Here is a 16246-nt window from a genome sequence, read left to right on the forward strand (position 1 = left end):
TATCTCTTACCCTGTTTTCTCCTAGATAGCACTTGTCACCATTTGTCCTTATGTATTTCTGAGTGTATTTATCTATTTAATGTCCGTCTCCCCCTCTAGATTGTATACCCTGCCACTAGCACCATGCTTTTCACGTAGTAGCTGCGTAGTACATATTTCCTGACTAAATAATTAACTGGTAAGCAAATCCATGGACCTGAGAATGGGGCATGGTGGAGAGGTTTCAGCTGAAAGTAAATGGACTGAAAAATAGATACGAGTATGTTTCTTTCAGGAGAAGAAAAAAAGAAGAAGAACTCTCAGCACTTTGTAGTGAGACTTGAGGGTAGGTTTTGACTTAGCATCCCCTTATTTTACAGTCTCTCTCTCTCTACCCCCAGACTCCCCTCAGGCGACACCAGGACCCTCTGACTTCCTTGCTGTGGGGTCCTGACATTGTCAGCTGTCACTCAGGACTCGTGGCTGTCATGCTGCAGGGGACTAGGTTTCCCTTTCCTACCAAGGAACCAAGGGAGCAATAGACTAGCTAAAAACTGTCTCCTAATTAAGGCAACGTCTGGAGGGTTCTAGAGAAGAGGTATGATGTTTACATGTAGTTAACATTTATGGAGTAACAGCTTTGTGCCAGGCATACCCCTCTCATCTCTTTAGCTCTAGGAAGTAACATTACTGTGGCCATTACGAGATGGAGGTGCCGTGACTCGCAAAAGTTACATAATTTACCCAAATTATAAGTCACACTTTCATACAGGTTAGAGCATCTGTGGCGTATTAATGGTCTATTGCGGCTATAACGAATTACCACAAATTTATTATCATACAGTTTTAGAAATCAGGAGTCTGAAATTACTTTCACTGGGGTAAAGTCAAGGTGTTGGCAGTGCTGGTTCCTTCTGGAGGCTCTGAAGGGATAATCTGTTTTTTTACCTTTTTCACCTAATGGCTCCCTGTGTTCTTTGACTCTTGGCCCCTTCCTCTGTCTTCAAAGCCAGCAGCATAACATCTTCTAATCTTTCTCTGGCACATGTCCTTCCTTGGCATTGACCCTCCTGCCTTCCTCTTATAAGGACCCTTGTGATTACATTGGACTCACCTCTTGAGATCTTCCCGTCTCAAGATCCTGAACTTAATCACACCTGCAAGTCCCTTTTGGCATGTGAGGCAACATATTCACAGGTTTCAGAAATTAGGACATGGATATCTCTGGGGGGACATTATTCTGTTTACCACAAGTGATTAATAGCACAGTTTTTGGAATTAAACAGATGTGGTTTGAATCATAATTCTGCCACTTAATGACTGTGTGGCCCCAAACAACTTCACCTCTCTGGGCCTCTGCTTCCTCATCTGAAGAATGAGGTAGTGATACCTACCTCATGAGCTTGTTGCAGAAGTTAAATTAGGTAGTACATGCACATTTCCTTACAGAGGGCTGTCTCAAAGAAGGTTTGCATTTTACTGTTGTTACTATAAAAACAAGGTACTATGAAGATAGAGAAACAGGGAATTCCCTGGCGGTCCAGTGGTTAGGACTCCGCACTTTCACTGCCAAGGGCCCGGGTTCATTCCCTGGTCAGGGAACTAAGATCCCACAAGCTGCACGGCGCGGCCAAAAAAAAAGATAGAGAAATAGATCAGTGAATGAGAATAAGGAGTCCAAAACTATATTCACATATATATGGTCGATTGATTTTCAACAAAAGTAAGTACAAAGGCAGTTCAGTGGAGAAGAGATAGTCTTTTCAACAAATGATGCTGGAACAGTTGGATATTTGCATGCAAAAAAGTGAACCTCAATCCATATTGCACATCATATACAAAAATTATCTCAAAATGGATCATAGACCTAAATATAAAACCAAATATTATAAAACTTCTAGAAGAAAACATAGGAGAAAAATCTTTGTGACCTTGGATTAGCAAAGATTTCCAAGATACAACACCCCAAACTGTAACTCTTAAGAAATCTTTGCCTAATTGATTTTTTCTTTTATGAAATACTAGTCAGAAATATAAAGGAATGAGCTACTGCTATGTGCAGCAACATGAGTGAGTCTCAAAATAATTGTGCTGAGCAAAAGAAGACAAACAAACAAAAAGTATATGTTGTGCAATTTTTAAGGAAATGTGCATGGACTACCTAATTTAACTTCTGCAACAAGCTCGTGAGGTAGGTATCACTACCTCATTCCTCAGATGAGGAAGCAGATGCCCAGAGAGGTGAGTTTTATAACTATTCCATAAAAAACAAACTACTAATCTATAGTAATAGAAAGCAGAGCAGTGGTTGCCTGGGAGTGAGGAGGGGTGCTGGGAGAAGGGGCAGGAGGAAACTTCTGGGGATTATGGATGTGTTCTTTATCTCCATTGTGATGATGGTTTCATGGGTAAATGCATATGTTCATCAAATTGTGCATTTTAAATATATACAGTTTATTATTTATCAATTATATCTCAATAAAACTGTTTTTTTTTAAGTAAACAACAACCAAAATGCTAAAAAAATGATATGGATGAAATGCATGGGGCTTATTTACATACTCTGTTTCAATATGCAGGACAACTGATGTGTGACCTATGATTTGTATTGCACTGGCCTCTTCCTTGGGCACACAGCAAGATTCCGAGCTAGTTAGTTATGTGGAGCTTGAGTCTGTCTTTGGCTCCTGCTCTACCAGGCTACTAGGTGAATAACTGCCATTCACTGCATCCTGTACAGTGTATCTCTCTTACCTCCCTGACTATCTGTGAAGGAGGAAGAGGACCATCTCCTGTGCTCTGCTGTGTTCACACTTTTGAGAGAAAGTATGGCCTGCTAGTTACAATGCAGGGACCTTGGTTTGGATCCTAGCTCCCCTATTTCTAACTCCCAGCCCCCAACCTTGGATACCTTACTTGGACTCTGTGGGCCTCAGTTTTCTCAGCTAAAAAATGGAGACAATTATAGGAGCGGCCTCTGAATGTTGTTATGAAGAGTAAATGAATTAATAATCCATGTAATGTGCTTAGAATAGTGTCTGGCAGTAGGTGCTTCACAGAAGCTACTATAATTAACATGCTGTTATTTACTCACGCTGTTATTCACTCACTGCACTGGCCTGGCCCCCTATCCAGTAGGTCTTGCCCTCATGGCAGGCACTCCTGACCTCTGTAGGCAGGAGGCCCTGCAGCCCTTCTCCTCTGCTCCAACATCTTTCTCACCCTCCTGGACCACTCTGCTGGAGGCACAACTGAGCCCAGAGCCCATCTCATCGCTAATCACCAGAGCCTCATTGTTATATACCTACAGTGCTGTCTTCAGTTCAGGCCTCAAAGCCTAAATGACAACAATTCTTACACTGAATTTAGCCAGAGACCCTTGGGGTGGCCAGTAGCGTCAGGCCTTGCTCTGTTTAGTTTGGCCATTGTTCAGGTAGGGCACAGAGGTACTGGACTCTAGGAGTTCTGTGTAGTCTATTGGCTACTAGTTGCCTGCAGTTATTACTGATTCCCGACCCCAGCCAGAAACAGGCTACTACTACTGCTAACTTCTAGATAAAGGAATGTTAGATCCTCTATTAAAGTTGCCTTGAAAAAGCCCAAGTAGTGTAAAAGGATTATTTTTATGACAGATATCCAGCCAGTAGGATTTGCAGTATGTTTGGCGGGAGCAGGTGACATAGAACGCCGTCTTTGTCAGTGTCCTTCCAGCTCCTTGGCGGGTAGGAAGCTTCCTGATCTCTGTGAGCACCTCTGTTTATGAAGGGCAGCCGCCTCCGTTTCAGCTCCAGCTCCGTGTGGGTCTCACAGTTCCACCTAGTGGTTTTCCAAGACAAAACGCCAAGGGCTCTTATGCATCGGACACTCTACAAATTACGGCTGGCAGTATGATTTTAAAGGATAACTTGCATGTGAATCAAGTCAGCAGTTGTTTTGGGGCAGACCCCGAGGCTGTGGCTGCCCTGCGTCACCTCCACCTCACCACCAACCAGGATCTGGGCCCTGAGGTCCCCCCCCCGAGGGCGTGCTGGGGGCCCTGCTGTGCGTGAAGCTCTGGAGACCACCCCCCCCCCCCCGCATCCCAGACGCCAGAACACTGCTTCCTGTCATAAGCACCCCCAGGATCCTGCGTGCCCTCTGGCCCTGGACCGTCCCGTCCCTGACACCCGGACAGCTCCCGCAGGCACGTGGAGAGCGGCTCATCCCGCCAGCCGCACTTGCTGCCGCCCTCTAACCCCAAGATCCCCACCCCTAACCCCACAATAAATATGATCTGAAGCAAACAAACAACAACAACAACAAAAAAAAAAAAACCAGTTGCCTTTGAGCATCCCCTACATGCAGGTGTTAGGGTTAGTATTTTAAGGGGAGATAAAAATGGGCAATTTGTCCCTAATTTATGAACCACTTGTATTCCAAATGTTTGTTTATTATGCCAACTGATTGCAATTTGGAATATATTTCCATACATAATCAGTGTTTATGCATAAAGTCACTAATAATCACCTGAATAATCGTATCATAGAGCTTCCAGGGCGAGGGGTCAATGTTTCTGTGGGAAAATAAGCTCAAAATTCCTACTTGAGAGGCTGCATGCACTTTTCCCCTCGATGACGCACCTGTTGAGCAGTGGGAGGGAGGATGTTGGGACATCCAGGTGTGGGGGGCCTGGAGAGGATGGGAGCGGGTTCTGGGGCCCCCGGAGCATAGAGTTGGGGGAGGGAGTTCTGGGGATAGATGCAGAACTGAACCTGGGGTGGTAGAAGCTGATGGTGATAAAAAGGATAAGAAAAATGAGAAGTAGGATTGAGAGAGAAGATTGAGGCAAAACGATACCTTGTCTTCTTCCATCCGCTGTCCCAGGGCTTGCTGCTGCTGCCCAGGACTGACCTGGGGTGAGGGGCAAAGGGACAGGAAGAACAGGAGTGGAAGCCTGTTGAACCTCCCCTCCCTCCTATTTTGAGGGCAATTCTGGGACTGGGGAACCAGAGGAGGGAAGAGGGATTCCCTACCTCACCTTCCTCCCCAGTTCCAGCTTTACTAATACAACCTAATTGGAAAGTCAGTAGCTTTAAAGTGTGAAGAACTAGGGCTTCCCTGGTGGCACAGTGGTTACGAATCCGCCTGGCAATGCAGGGGACACGGGTTCGAGCCCTGGTCCAGAATGATCCCACATGCCGCGGAGCAACTAAGCTCATGCACCACAACTACTGAAGCCCGCTCGCCTAGAGCCCATGCTCCGCAGCAAGAGAAGCCACCACAATGAGAAGTCCACGCACCACAACGAAGAGTAGCCCCCGCTCTCCGCAACTAGAGAAAGCCTGTACGCAGCGACGAAGACCCAACGCAGGCAAAAATAAAATAAATTTACTTTTTTAAAAAAGTATGAAGAACTGAATAACAAGTTTGACTGAAAAAGAACCCTAGGGAGCAGAGGTACCTATCTAGGGTCAAGGGAAGGTTTCTTTAAAATGGGAGACCATTGAGCAAATCAGCATGCTGAGGGCAAACAGCACAGAGGTAGGAAAGGTTGATGGGAGAGGAAGAGTTGATGGGCTGAGAAGGGTGGAGAGGGGCAGGCAGGTCTTCGAACTGGAGGGAAAGGCAGAAAGGCGCGGCCTGTGCTGATGAGCTGGTGGGCAGTGCTGCGGGACATCACAGGATTCTTTGCTGTACAGACACAGAATTTTCTCTGTGAGAGGAAGCAGGGTCACCTGGTGAGAGAGAGCAACAGGTGAAGGGGTGAGGGAGGAGGTGTTTTAGGAGAGCAATACAGGTTTGATAGAGCCTAAAATGGTGATAATATCTTTGAACCAATAATTTCACTTTTAAAACCTATCCTGGGAAAATAATTTGAAAAAGAACAGTTACAGGTATATGTATAACTGAAAAAAAAATATGAACTGCTATTTTCAACTGTGATTCAGGCCATTTCTGTACATTCTCATCATATATAACTGTCTTCATTAGATCTTAAGTATTAGTTTTGAGAATCTGACCTTTGTCTTCTTTCAGATTTAAAATATAATGTTAAACCACACACAAACAAATTTTTTTAAAACCTATCCTAAGAAAATAATTTGAAATGTGATAAAAGTTTATAAACTATATATTTGTTTGTAGAGTTATTTGTAATCACTAGAAACAAATGAGAAAAAATATAATGCTTACCAACAACAGAACGGTTAAAAATTATGCTATAGAATTACATTAATTTAAAATGATGCATTAGAAAAGTTATATAATGTCATAGTAAAATTCTAGTGACATAATGGTAAGTATGAAAGGCAGGATTTAGAATTTCATTTAAGATACTATATATGGAGTGACTGGAAGGAAATAGAGCAAACGATTAATAGAGGTTCTCTCTTGAGAGATAGAATTATGGGTAATTGTTATTTTCATCTTTTTATCTTTTTGACATTTAAAAATTTTTTTTATTTTATATTGGAGTATAATTGATTTACAATGCTGTGTTAGTTTCAGGTGTACAGCAAAGTGATTCAGTTATACATATACATACGTCTATTCTTTTTCAGATTTTTTCCCACTGAGGTTATTATAGAATACTGAGTACAGTTCCCTGTGCTATACAGTAGGTCCTTGTTGGTTATCTATTTTAAGTATAGTAGTGTGTATATGTCAATTCCAAACTCCCAGTTTATCCCTCCCTGCCGCCACATTTCCCCGTTTGTAACCATAAGTTTGTTTTCTAAGTCTGTGAGTCTGTTTCTGTTTTGTAAATAAGTTCATTTGTTGACATTTTTTTGTTGTTGTTTTTGGTTTTTTTTGTTTTTGTTTGTTTTTGTTTGTTTTTGTTTTTTTTTTTTTTGACATTTTTTATAATGGATAAACTTACTTTAAAAATATGAACAATGATTTTAAAGTCTTTTAAAATTTTAACCAAGGCAATTATTTAAAGCAAACAATTGCATGTTTCCTAGTGTTAATATTTTAAATGGTTATATTTAATGTCCAAATTCCACTTTGCCTTTCCCAGGTCATCCAGAAATTTATCCTTTAGTGTTAACTAACAAGACGCAGGAGATATTTAACTGCAGAATAGATGAAGATGTCACAGATGAACACCCTTATAAACTTATCAAAAAAGAAGATATTTTTGCAGACTTTGAAAACAGAGCTGCAGTATCTGATTTCTACCCAGTCAAAAAAATTATTCAGGTAAGTACAGTATCCCTCTTTATTTTTCAGTCCTACCTCAAGAGGTTCCTGATACATAATCACAAAAGTTGGAGAGATTTCTGAGTTCAAATCTGGCATTTCCCATTACTTTGGGCAAATGCTAGCTTGCCCATGCCTCCTTGGGAATCCTTCTTGATGGCCCTTTGTGAAAAGCAAACTCCTGTCTGTGACATTTTGTCTTATTCCACACCCAGAAAAGCTCATCCTTGCCCAATTTTAACTAGAAAGGGAACATACACTTATTTTCCCATACTGCTTTAATTATTTAATTCACAATTTTAGTCCTGATTTGTCTGCAAACATGCTACAGAGCACAATACCAAATAAAAGGAATGCTTCCTTTTTTTCCTGTTAGAAATAAATTTGCATGGTAAATTTCCCTGGACGCATTGTGTTTTAAGAGCTTTTGTAAGTTAATAAAATAACTTTGCAATTTGGGGTTATTAACCATAGGTTTGCACTATGGTTATCTTCTATGATTGATTGATTAAAGAAATATTAATTTTGTGTCGATATCTGAATAAACGGAATGACTACTGAACATTAACCTTCTTTGATTATATTTTTGTAGGAATATCCTGGAGATGAGCTTCTCCTTGTTTACGACAAAGACTTCAAATATGGACTTAACTTTTATCTTATTGGAACTGAAGAGGGCAAGGAAAACTATTTAAATGTAAGCACACCCTAAGCAATCTGTTGATTGTCAGAAAGAAGTGGTACCTCTGGGGGAACCCCAGACATGGTCATGATTATTCTTGTTCAGCTCTGATTCCCTGGAGCCTAGAGTAGGTGGGCTAAGGGTGAGCTAACTCAGACATCTCGGGGTAGCAGATACTCTACTTATTTGCCCTTCATTTACCCAGTGGGACTGGAAACAACAAATCTAGAGTACCACTGCTCTCGGCCATTCCTTGGCCCATATTCCTGCTTCTCCTCTTGCCATCACCATGACTTTGGGTAAGCTACTGAATCTCTCATCTGCAAAACAGTGGCACCAATAGGGCTGTTGTGAAGATTAAATGGGCTGATGCAGGTAAAGCCTTTTGTATAGTGCCTGGCACAAAGCTAAGTGCTCCATAAATTTTTGCTGTGATTATTTAAAAGCAAAATTTTTAAAGGACAACTTGGTCAGTGGGCAATTGAGGGGAACAGGGTGTCAAATATAAGCAGAAAATAAAAGAATGGTAGTTTCCAAGGAAAGGAAGTCAGTTCACCTTCGGGGTGTTGCGTTCAAAGTGGTCATGAAAGGCAACAGGTTTCTGACACTTGCCTTCCAGTCTGGCATCCTCATGGGGAGGTTTGGTCAAACTGAGGGAGACAGAGGGGTTTGTGTGGTTGTCCAATAAGCAAGAAAAATAAAGGAAAGCCATAGAGTTTTAAAATATTGAACACTTTTTACATTTGAAATAATTTCTCAGTTAGCCTTAACATTTTCAGTTTTATTTTTATGATTGCTTTTTTCTGTGTTTTAATTTTTTTATTATGGTGAAATATTTCAAGTGTATAGAAAAGCACAGATGATGAAACAAATATCTATACAGTCACCACTCAGAATTAACAAATGTTAGTATTCTATCATATTTACTTCAAATTCTTTTGAAAGGAAATAAAATATGAGATAATGTTTCACTCCCTCTTATATCCTCCTTAATTCAATTTTTCTAACTCCTCTCTATAAGGAACTATTATTCTAAGGTTGTTATATAGTCTTCTGTCCATGGTTTCATACTGTTACCATGCATGTATGCTCCACAAATAATACATTTTATTGTTTTATTCATTTAAAATTTACATAAAATTATATTATACAACTTGTTTTACAACTTTTGTTTTTCACCAAATTGTAAAATTCTAGGATCTATTCATGTTAATACATTTAGAATCATATACATGTAGATTGAGTTTGTTCACTGCAACTGTTTTATGAGATTTTACCTTCTGACTATACCACAGTGTATCAACCCTTTTCCCTATTGATATTCATTTGGTTGCCCATTTTTTCACTATTATGAATAAAGTAGCAGTGAACATCTATATACCTATATCTGTATCTGTATCTATATCTTTATCTGTCTGTATATCTTCTTGTGGACATCTTGGTTTAAAAAACATTTGCTCTTTATAATTTAATGGATATCATATTTATTCATACATATAATCGTCTCATCAGAAAAACATTTCATTAAATCCGAGAAAATTAGTTTTATATTTTATCAAGTTTTAGCATTCCATATTCTTAAAGGCATACAGTAAATGCTTTTTGCTTATCACACATCTTTTCCTTTTTTTCCTCTCCCCTCTTGATTCTTTCATCTTCTTTCTATATCTTTGATCTCTTTCTTTTTTGTCATTCTTCCTTTTTTGTTGTTTTTGCATAGTTTCCTTCTCATAGTTGAAAAGCATGAACCAACAAAGAAGAAAAATAATAAGGAAGAGCTTAATGAATTTATATAAAAGCAAAGTTTATTGCAAAAATACATGTGTAATTATAACCTAAATTTGGTAATATGTATATATATTTTGCTGAACTTATCTCTTTTTTTTAATTGAAGTATAGCTGATTTACAGTGTTGTGTTAGTTTCAGGTGTACAGCAACGTGATTCAGTTTTGTATACATATGTGTATATATATATGTATATATTCTTTTTCAGATTCTTTTCGCTTATAGGTTATTACAAAATACTGAGTAGAGTTCCCTGTGCTGTACAATAGGTCCTTGTTGGTTATCTATTTTATATACAGTAGTGTGTATATGTTAATCCCACCTCCTAATTTATTCCTCCCCCCCTTTCCCTTTGGTAACCATAGGTTTTTTTCTGGTAATATATTTTATTTTTTAACATATTATTTTTAAAATTTTATTATTATTTATTTTATTTATTTATTTTTGGCTGCGTTGGGTCTTTATTGCTGCACGCGGGCTTTCTCTAGTTGCGATGAGCGGGGGCTACTCTTCGTTGCGGTGCGCAGGCTTCTCATTGCGGTGGCTTCTCTTGTTGCGGAGCATGGGCGCTAGGCGTGCGGGCTTCAGTTGTGGCTCACAGGCTCTAGAGCGCAGGCTCAGTAGTTGTGGCGCATAGGCTTAGTTGCTCCACGGCATGTGGGATCTTCCCAGCCCAGGGCTCAAACCTGTGTCCCCTGCATTGACAGGCGGATTCTTCACCACTGCGCCACCAGGGAAGCCCTGGTAATATATTTTAGAATCCTATTTATTTTACTGCAGCCTCCAGAAGTTCCAGAAGAACAAGAAGAATATAAAGAGCATATTCCTGAAGATATATATATTTATAAGCCACCTATCTGTAAACCATGGGTTTCTTTGGGCAGTGAAAAAGAAATTGAGGAAGAATCGGTTAAAGAATCCACAAAAGAGGTCAGCAGCTTGAATATGATGTCTAGCGGTCACCTCCCTATAGCTGAGCAACACGTATCCCCGAGGGATCAGTGTGGTTTGCTGGGTTTGCTGCGGGGATATGGCTTTTTTTGATAGAAGAATAGTCACTGTCTTGGGGGGTGTTATGGGCTGGACTGTGTCTCCCTCCAAAAGATAAGCTGAAGTCCTAAACCCCAGTACCTCAGAAAGGAAATAAGGGGAGTTTTATCCAATACGGCAGGCGTCGTTATAGGAAGACGCTCTTGTGAAAACATAGAGACACAGGGAGAACACCATGGAAGACGGAGGCAGAAATTGGAGTGATGTATCACAAGCCAAGCAACACCTAGGATTGCTGGCCGTCACATCAGAAGCTGGGAGCAGGCAGGGAACAGATTCCGCCTTAGAAGGAACCAAACCTCCAACACCTTAGTTCAGACTTCCAGCCTCCACAACCAAGAGAGAATAAATTCCTGTTGTTTTAAGCTACCTACCTAGTCTGTGGTATGTGGGTACAGCAGCCCTAGGAAACTAATCAAGTGGCATTCCCAGACCAGCCCCTGAGAGGAGCAATCGTGTGCAAGTGATTTATTATGAAAGGGCCCCATAAGAGAATAGGAAAGCAGCAGGACCGAGAGACAGAAGCCCTGCAAGGGTGCACTCTCAGACAAAAGTCTGGCAGAGTGAAGGCTTCAGCCTGCACCTCTAGGGAACTCTGGAGTGTAAAGTATACCTCAGAGCTGTCCCAAACAGAAACAAAAGAGATGGGCTTACATATGTCTCCCACCAGTCCATTGCTGGCCTGGATATAAACTGCCAGTCACTTCCTGTTCTTTGTACCTTCAGGCAGAGTGGTCCTGGTAGCTCTAGAGCATCCTCCACAGAAGAGAGGTAGGTGGCTGGTGGCTGTGGGAACAGAGAGCAAAGGGACCTGGAAAGGTGCACAGAAAGTACACAAAGGGGTCCAAGAGGATGTGGGCAGAGCACCAGTGTTGTCGGCCACACATCATTTTTCTCGAGACTCGATTGTTTCCTGTACTGCTTACATGTGTTGCAGATTACATATATGATTTCTCGAAAACGAAGTGAATTTGGTGCCCCAGTTAAGTTCAGTGACCAGAATGCTTCCAGCGTAAAAGATGCCTATATTGAATGTACAGCCTACCCAGATAAAAATTTTACCCTTAAGCAACTTGAGAGAGACGTTGGCATGCAAGTAGTCCCCAAAATCAAGGACACAAGTACTCAGACAAGATGGTAAGTATGCGATGAATTTATATGTATTTTCAAAGGCAGTTATGGTAAAATCCAGCAACACCCATGATTACTTTTAAAGATCTGTATAATAGAAACGCATTGACAGTGATGCCAGATCTCCACAGAGTAATTCAGCTCAAGAAGATCTAATTATAAGCAACAATGCCTTTTAACAATCTTACTAGGAAAATGAAATACACGTATATAAGACCGTAAAGATTATGAAGTGGGGAAATGAGCAATGCTGTTAATAACTATAGTACTGCTCTCAGAGAAGGGGACCTGGTCATCTCATCTGAAATATTACCATCACCTTCTAACTTGTCTGTTCTACTGCCTAAGTGATCATTCTTACGTACCAAATCAGATTGTCTTACTTCCCTACTGCCCAAATCTCTTCCATGTCTCCCCATCTCATCCAGAGCCGTTAGGATGACATGTAAGGTCCCCCTTCCTTCATGACAAGGCACTGTCTGCCTGTCCAGCCCTGTTCCCAAACAAGCCCTCTGTGCTCTAGCCTATGAGCTACTTCCAGCTCCCAGAATACCTGCTCTTCCACGTTTTCCTGCCTTTGCCCTTGCTATTCCTCTGCATAAAATGCCCTTCATTACCTTATCCACCCCTCCTCATCCTTTAAGTTCCAGTTCAGTACCCCCTCCTCTGTGACTTCCTGGAAACTCCAGGTAGGGCTGATCACTCTCTCCTCTGGGTTCCCACTAGAGCTTAGAGGTATCTTTATTGTAGCACTGATGACCCATATTGTATTCATCTGCTCACCTGTCTGCCTTAGATCCTGAGCACTTTGTGGCTACAAATGATTAATTAAATTTGTAACTTAATTAAAATTTATCCAGTGAATGAATTGATGTAAAATTGATTGCTGAGGGAATGCTTTGGGGACTTGAGCTCGGCTTTGAATGTTGTATAAATCTGAAGACATATTTAGCTAATCTATGCATATTTTTTAGGATTAAAAAAAGTTATTTTGAAATAGTTTTAGATCTATAAAAGATAGCTACAAATGTTGAATATGATTTGGAGACATAGAGAAAGGGAAAACATCCCAGATTTTTTTAAATGACCTGAACATCTAGGGGGTGGGATGAACAGGGTCTGCATGGGACCACAAGGAGACCAGCCTGGGTAGCGTGGAGGGAGCAGCAGAGACAAGCAGATTCTCTGTGGCAGACGATAGGGAATTTTGGCAAGGTCTGAAGCAAGGGAGAGGCAAGATTAAAGCTATTAAAGTAAGATGAGCCAGGCAGTATGTATTGGAGTGCAGAGGGAAAAAAAAAATCCCTGGAGTTGAGGAGATTGGCCAAATGGGAATCTACTGTAATTAAACCAGGTAAAGTAAGATGGTGTCAGTAAACCAAGAAGAGAGGGTGGAGAGGAGACATGTATAAATACAAAATGCTGTAACTCCCATCATTAAAGCCAACAAACAAAAAACTGTTTCAACCTTTCTGGCTATTAGCTACTTTCTCTGTTTTTTTTTCCTTTTTCTTTCTTTTTTTTTTAACAACAAAACTCCTCACAGCAGTTTTCCACATTCTCTAGTTGCACCTTCTCTTCCATTCTGCCTTGAGCCCACTCTAGTCTTAACAAGGTCACCAAAGACCTGCAGTGGTCTGATTGCCTAATCCCATTTTCAGACACCCTCCTTCTCCACTTCTCAGCAGTATTTAACATGGTTGACTATCTCTCCTTCTTGGCTTATGGACAATACTCAGTGTACCCCTCCTAACTCACTGGCAGCTCCTTCTCAGTCTCTTTTACTGGATCCTTCTCCTTCCAATTTCTAAATATTAAAGGACCCCAAAGCTGACTCCTGTTGATGTTTTCTCTAACTACGCTTAATCCCTGGGTGAATTTATTCATTCCTGTGGTGTTACCTATTATCTGTTTGCCGGTGGCTCCCGAATCTATACCTTCAACCTCAATCTCTCCCCTGAACCCTACACTCATTTATTCATCTGCTTCCTTAAGTATCTAATAGGTGTCTCAAAGTTAACATGCCCCACAACAAACTTTTGATTTTCTATTTTCAAACCTGAAACTCCCTGAATCTTCTTCATCTCAGTAAATGGCACTGATCTTCTTGTAATTACTCAGACCCCAAACCTTGAATTTTCTTGGGTCTATCTTCAAAACATATTCACTGCTATCACCTTGGATCAAGCCATGATCATCTCTTGCCTGGATTACTGGAATGCACCCTAACTGGGCTTTCTCCATCCATCCTTTCCCTCCTACATTCTGTTCTTCATAGAAGAGCCAGACTAATCCTGTTAAAATGCAAGTCATATCATGTCCCTGACAAAAACCCTCCTATGGCTTCCCATCCTGAAGGAACCTACAAGGCTTCATGTGATCTAAATTCCATCTGCCCCTCTACCCTCATTTCCCACAATTCCCCTGGTTCATCCACTCCAGCCCCACTGGCTTCCTTGTTCCTTGAATTCACCAAGCATTGTCTCTCTTCTCTCACCTTCGCCTCACCACCACTTAGAACTGAAGCTCCATGAGACTGGAACTTTGTCTATTTTGTTTACTTCTATATCCCCAACTCCTAGGACAGTTCCTGGCACATATTTACTAAATGGAGGGGGAAAAGGAACCAAGGAAGGGAAGGAGGAGGAGAAGGATCAAGTGAAGGAAGAATGTGCAGAGTCACTGACTTGAGTTCAATGTCCAGAGAAGAGCCATGAAATATACAGTGAGAGAGGCTGTGACCAGGAGAATCGTGGGTCCTCAGTGTGGACCATAGTACAAAACATGCTTTTCAGATCTCTGTGAACCAAAGGATCAGGAACCATGAAAATGTAATGTTAAAGTTAGAGCACATGTACATAGATACCAGGGGTCAGGACAAGACATGGGTCAGAAACCAGGGAGGCAGATAGACAGGCCAAACCAAAAGAGATGAAGAGAAAGACAAGGATTGGTGGTCAAGTCTCGGCAGAGAATTAGGACATCAAAGATCATTAAACACCAAGAAGTGAGGGTAAGACAGGAAAGAGAGAGGTGATTCATTAGTACAAAAGAAACTTAGATTTTGAGAAAAATTTCTTAGTCAAGACAACTAGAGATTTCTATTTTTCTACCAGGGTGCAGAAAAGTGAAAAGAATGAGTCAGCCAGGGTAGACTCAGGAGGTAGACTCAGAAAGGGAGAGTGAACTTCTAACAACAGGGACCCTAACCACAGGACTTTAGATTTATTAGGCTCTCAATGAATGTTGACTGATAATGATGAACAGTTGTTTCTATGTAGATGGAGGGAATAGATGAGAAATAGCGGAAGGTCTGGACCCACAAAGTGGGGTGTGGGGGGGAGTAAATCAAAGGGAATTTAAATGGTTCAAATCCAGGTGACTTGGGAGAATGCTGGTACCACTTACTAAGATCAGAAATTAGGTGGAAAAGATGGGATATATGATTGTGATGGAAGAAGTAAAAAAGCAAAATCAAAGATGAGGTTCAAAGAGTAATGACAATGAAAGCAAATGTTTACAGTGTCCTTACCACATACCAGGCATTCTTCTAAGTATCAATACTTTGCACACATCCACTCAATTAATCCTCACAACTGCCCTCTGAGGTAGGCACCATCTCCATTTTACGAATAAGGAAACTAAGGCAAAAAAGGGTTAAAAATGAAAGCTCAATGTTTAGAACATAATTTAAATTTAAAGCAATAATGAATAGATCTGCTGAGAAACAACAAAAGAAATCACATTTTAAAAAATAAGAGTGACTCAGTCATATTGCTACTTTGATGAAACCACCAGGCACCATATAATTTCTTACTTAATCCTACCTGGAGGGTACTAGTGTGGGATAGAAAATAAAAGGTGACGCTAAGATCTGAACCCAAGTCTCTGGTTCCAGCACCAACATTCTTTCTTTCCATCACCCTGTCTTCTGCTATGGATACTGATCTAGGCAGGGAAAAAAAGAATGAATTGTTCAATTAAATATAAACAAAACTCTGTTTACCACTCTGTTTGATTACTCTCCATTAATATACTTGCCTCTCAGAGACATTTTCCTGACATTTGTTCAACAACACAGGTTAAATACAACCTAATTTTTTTGAGCACTTAAAATGTCCTAGGCACTGTTTTAAAAGCTTTGCATCTATTAACACATTCAATCCTTACAATGACACTGTGAGCTAAGGACTTTCAGAATTTCTTTTAGAGATGAAGAACCAGGCACAGAGAGGTTAAATAATTAGCTCAGGGTCACATAGCTAGTAAGTGATAGAACCAGGCTTCAAAGCCAGGCAGCCTGTCACCAGAGTGCACTCTCTTAAGGACTTGCCATATGATCTTTCTACAGCCCCGCACCCTAAGATCAAGGAGCTCACTCAGTCTAGTGGGTGAGACTGACAAAGCCCAGAGGTACAATACAATGTGTTGTGTTC

The 16246-nt window shown here is 40.9% G+C and overlaps 1 protein-coding gene across 1 annotated transcript in view; it reads left to right on the top strand.

The window, feature by feature from the left end:
- Window positions 1–261: 261 nt before the first annotated feature.
- DNAI3 (dynein axonemal intermediate chain 3) overlaps window positions 262–16246 on the top strand; it is a 72857-nt gene continuing 56872 nt past the window's right edge. The window contains exons 1-6 of the mRNA XM_068537550.1: window positions 262–325; window positions 3691–4020; window positions 6980–7161; window positions 7754–7858; window positions 10410–10559; window positions 11617–11816. Of these exons, the coding sequence (XP_068393651.1) occupies window positions 262–325; window positions 3691–4020; window positions 6980–7161; window positions 7754–7858; window positions 10410–10559; window positions 11617–11816 (1031 nt within the window). The remainder of the gene's footprint in view (window positions 326–3690; window positions 4021–6979; window positions 7162–7753; window positions 7859–10409; window positions 10560–11616; window positions 11817–16246) is intronic.

The sequence above is a fragment of the Eschrichtius robustus genome, chromosome 3, assembly GCF_028021215.1.
Source record: "Eschrichtius robustus isolate mEscRob2 chromosome 3, mEscRob2.pri, whole genome shotgun sequence".
NCBI classification, from domain to species: domain Eukaryota; kingdom Metazoa; phylum Chordata; class Mammalia; order Artiodactyla; family Eschrichtiidae; genus Eschrichtius; species Eschrichtius robustus.